Source organism: Alligator sinensis, unplaced genomic scaffold, assembly GCF_000455745.1.
Source record: "Alligator sinensis unplaced genomic scaffold, ASM45574v1 scaffold560_1, whole genome shotgun sequence".
NCBI lineage: Eukaryota > Metazoa > Chordata > Crocodylia > Alligatoridae > Alligator > Alligator sinensis.
Genome location: NW_005841837.1, coordinates 1283315 through 1287818, shown reverse-complemented (window position 1 = coordinate 1287818; position 4504 = coordinate 1283315). Strand labels below are relative to the sequence as shown.

The 4504-nt window shown below is 46.2% G+C and overlaps 1 protein-coding gene across 1 annotated transcript in view; it reads left to right on the top strand.

Moving 5' to 3' along the window:
* The window catches only part of ENAM (enamelin), a 10147-nt gene extending 6013 nt beyond the window's left edge, over nucleotides 1-4134 (top strand). Inside the window, exons 5-8 of the mRNA XM_006015461.1 lie at nucleotides 1-54; nucleotides 319-366; nucleotides 1060-1110; nucleotides 1498-4134. The exon at nucleotides 1-54 is cut by the window's left edge and continues 17 nt beyond it. Of these exons, the coding sequence (XP_006015523.1) occupies nucleotides 1-54; nucleotides 319-366; nucleotides 1060-1110; nucleotides 1498-4134 (2790 nt within the window). The remainder of the gene's footprint in view (nucleotides 55-318; nucleotides 367-1059; nucleotides 1111-1497) is intronic.
* Nucleotides 4135-4504: the final 370 nt, after the last annotated feature.

Below are 4504 nucleotides of genomic sequence, written 5' to 3'. Positions count from 1 at the left end.
CCCTACAGTAATGCACATTTTCCTTATCAGCAGCAACCTTGGCACATCCCACAGGTGAGTTCTAATTCTTTGTTGTTCATAGACTGGGGACATACCCACACAGTGCACTGTTTCCATCAATCCACTGTGACATCTAGTTAACAAAAGCTGAACAATAGTTTTATGTAAATAGCTTGCTTACACTTATAAAAATTGGTGGCCAGGGTGTTGGTACCAAGATTTTGAAATTTTCTCTGGTATCTTTGTTGCTACCAACACCGCACCCCCAAGCAATGGTCTTTCATTAGGATGATGTGTCTATTTTCCTTCTGTCTGCAGATTTACAACCAGGGAGGCTTCTTACCACAGCTGAACCCACAACACAGAGTAAGATGCTTTATTTAAGGGCATTTCTAGTACTGCTAAACTGTCTTTTATTTTATTTTTTAAAGGAAGTCATCTAAGGGCCAGGGTGTGCTTTGCTCTTTATACCCATTTAGTCTGTGACCTATCTACTTTGCTGAGAGGGAGGATCACTTGTGCTGGCATGGCTAATTGTTCACTGGGAAACTGGCACACAGCTGCCTAGCAGCTGTCACAGGATAATGAATTCTGATCACAGCAGCCTGCTCTCAAGGCAGAAGGCTCTCTATCCAATTATGCCAAGTAGCCCCCCCACCCATCAAGCCATTAGTGCTGAAGTAAGTTATAGAGATTCCTGCTTGATGCTGCTGAAATGTAAGTGATTAACCCTGCAGTGTCTCCCTGTTGTGCACTATGCCACGTGAATAGTTTTCTCCAGTCTTATTTTCCTTCTGAAAATGTTACGGCTGGGTAGAACTGCAAAAGCTCTATAGCAATTTGAGTCCTCCAGTCCAGCACACTGTCAATGTCAGGGTCGTGAGACATTAGACAAACATTAGGAGCTGTTATATTTAGTGTGGGAGATCTCCATTTATTAGATTTTTATGATCTTCTGACCTGGAATTCATGAACCCCCTAGATATATTTGTTGGCTTTGCTAATTGGTCTATGCTGATAAAATGTAAGGGGAACTGTTTTGCTTTTGTATTTTCCCAGCAAATGCCTCCAGGGTTTGGACAGCCACCTATCAGCAATGAAGAAGGAGGGGTAAATATAACAAACCACTAGCATGTCCCCATTTAGAAAGGCTGCTGGAAGCTGCAGAGTTAAAGCCTTCTTTACTTTAGGGGAGGATTACCCAAGGGACAGTCTCTGAGGGGGTTTATTTGCTTTGCATGATTTGTGCACCAATATAAATCACACCAGAAAATGTAATAAACAGATGGGCAGCTTATCCTAGGACAACTCAAAATCCAGGCTGCTATTACTGCACTTCACCACCAGACAGCAGGGGGCAGGTCATTGACTGTTTGAGCAATCAACCGCTTAAGCCTGAAGATGAAGCATATATGCATAAGAGCAAAAAAGACTTATTTTTAACCAGTGGACACTGATTATTTTTAAAATCAATCAATTTTCCTTTTCTCCCCTCAGAATCCTTACTATGGATACTTCTTTCAAGGGCTTGGACAGAGGCCCCCCTATTACTCAGAGGAAATGTTTGAACATGAGTATGACAAACCCAAACCTGAGAAAGAAGCCCCCAAAGAAGAGAGCCCTGCAGCAGCCCCTGTCCCAAATGCCACTGTCCCAGTTGTTAGCACGACCACACCCAGTCCCCCCAGCCAAGGAGGGGACCAAGGAGGGAATGCAACCCACCCTGGGGTCAGTGCTGGAGGGAACGGGACCCCTTCCCAAAACCCCGAGAACAAGCCAGCTGGTGTGAATGAGACCACACCTTCTCCTACAGTTAATATCTCCAGCCCGCAGGAGCCAGGCAGTGAGGGAGTGCCACAGAATGGGCCTGAGCAGCCAAATGCCAGGAGGAATGCTCCAACTCTTGACATTATTCAACGTTTTCCTGCAAACCGGCAGCAAATGTTTGGGCATGGTTCTTTTGGTCGTAGAGAGTATTCCGAGGGATACAGGAGCTCTCTGGATCAAGGTGCTGCCAGGCACAGAGCATATGCCTCCATGGTTAATCCCTCCACTCCCTCAGAAAACTCATTGTACCGTAAAGGCCCTCCAGACAATTCCCCGATTCAAACCAATCGAAGAGGAGACCTCCAGAGCAGACCCAGCAATTACCCAGCACTAAACCCAAGACATGGTCCATCAGGACCCGAATTCCAACAGCATGGGAAGAGGGCAGCAGGCCAAAGACAGAGACCACCTTTCCCTGACACACATCCCTTGAGCCAGCGGCAAAATGCACCCTCTTACAGCAATAACAGAGCTGGCTACAAGCAAGGTATCATCCTTCCTGACAGCAAGCCTCCGGCTCCTACCTTTAACACCATAGGAACAAACGAGCGCACACAGCATCCACAGGACGATGCTAGTAGAATCCCTGCTTCTGGGCTGCAGCTGACCAGCCAAGCCACTCCAAAGGGAGTATTCTTGGATGCAAGGAGACATCCATCTACACCAGAAGCCAGCCAGCGGGACTGGGAGAAACAGGCAGTTAACCCTTCATATCCTGAAAGAGAACACTTTCCTTTATCAGGAAGGAAGACGTGGAGGCACCAGCAGAATTCCCCACCTTTTGAAGCAGGGCAGCATGAATCCTCAACATATCCACCAGGTGCCTTGTTTGGCCAAAGGGGAAGTGTTTCCTACCCTGAATACAATTCCTTTAACCAAAAGGGAATTCCCCATTTCTCTCAGGGCAGTGCATGGGAAAACTCTCCTGTGAGCCCAGCAGGACAACGTGGAAACCCCCTGTATCCTCTTGATTCAAGTCAAAGGGAAGGAGGTCCCCATTATGAAAATGATCCCTTTGATCAGCTAGGACCTGACTCTTACCCTGGACAAAGGACATGGGACCAGGAGCAGCCATTGCCTGAGGCAGAGGGCAGCCCGGCCGGGCAATATGGAAACCCACAATACCTTCCAAGCAATCCAGCAGAGCAGGAGGTTTATTTCCAGTACTCTAAAGACCAGGGGAGATATTTCCCTTACAATGAAATCAGCCCCTGGGCCCCAGAAGATAATTACCCTCTTTATAAAGTAGGGCCCCCAAGGCAAACAGAAAACATCCCGTATCATTTAAAAAGAGAGTTTGGTCCTAGAGGGAGCATCCCATGGGACCAGGAAACAAACCCCTTGCCACAGAACTTCAACCCTCCACCTCATCCAGGCACATCACAGTTTTTAACAAGAAGTCCCCGGGATCCAGAAATGGGGTCACCAGCACAGACAGAACGTAACCCCCACTCCAAGGGATACCCACCAAACTTTAGAGGGATTACAGCATTCCCTTCCTCCAGCCACTTGTGCTGTGCTGGGAATTCTCCAGTGCCAAAGGAAGACCCCTTGGCATCACTGGATTACTCTTTGCAGTTGAGACCTTCCACATGGGAACACAAGCCTCCTGAAGGCAGTCACTCAAAGCATGCTAGGCATGTTGCATACCCAGCTGCTATTCAGTCTGGTCAAAAAAACTGTTCACTGCGGCTTGAGAAAAGCCCAGGAGAAAATGCAGAAAACTTTGAAGATGGAACACGAGATCAGGAAAGGGATATGCCATGCTCAAAAAATGCATTGGGCCAGAATAAGAAACAAGGAAGCCCCAAAAAGGGGCCAGACCCAACTAGAAATCCACTTTACTTTGAAAGTAATACAAGGGGAGATGGAAACAGTGTGTTTGCCCAAATCTTTGGAGTAAATCAATACAACGGGAGAGATGCTGGACCAGATCCTGAGAATCACATGACAGGTCCACACGCTATTCCAGAAGAAGAGCCTTTGCCAGAAGGAATCAGAAGTGCTACTTTAGGCAGCAAAGTTGATATGAAAGAAGTAGCCCATGAGTTCAAAAGAATACCCTGCTTTGGAAGCTGGTTAAGGCAACATTTGTCCAGCACTGGAGTGCCACCTGGTGTCAGAAAGCAAGAATCAATTTATGGAGACCAACTACTTGTAATCCCCACTAGAAAACCAAACCTTCTGTTGGAAACAGAGGCAAAGATCCCAAGTGCTAAGCCACCAAACGGAGTCAGCTCTCTAACAGGAGGCATGGCAAATGATTCAGAGGAAAGGAGACCAGACTGTCTACTACTGCAAAACTAATGAAAGCAAAATGTCATTTAAGTTCAGGAAAATAAATGCTATCCCAGAGAAATAAAACTGATGTACACCTTTGCACTAATATTGCAGTGAAAGAGATGCTACAACCCTTAACATTATGTTAGAAATGAAGAGGCTGTGTGTGTGTGTGTGTGAGAGAGAGAGATAATGAGAGAGTGAGACGGAGAGAGAGAGCGAGAGAGAGAGGTTTCCATGGGTGTTTTGTTAGTTTTCAACAGGAGTCTAATTCCATTAGCGTAAATCCCTATGCTAAGCAACTGTGCTTTCCTTAAAACTCATTTGTGCTTCATATCAATTGCTTTTTGAACAGTATCAATGTTAGCTTTGTATAAAAGGCATCGCTGTAAGTTTT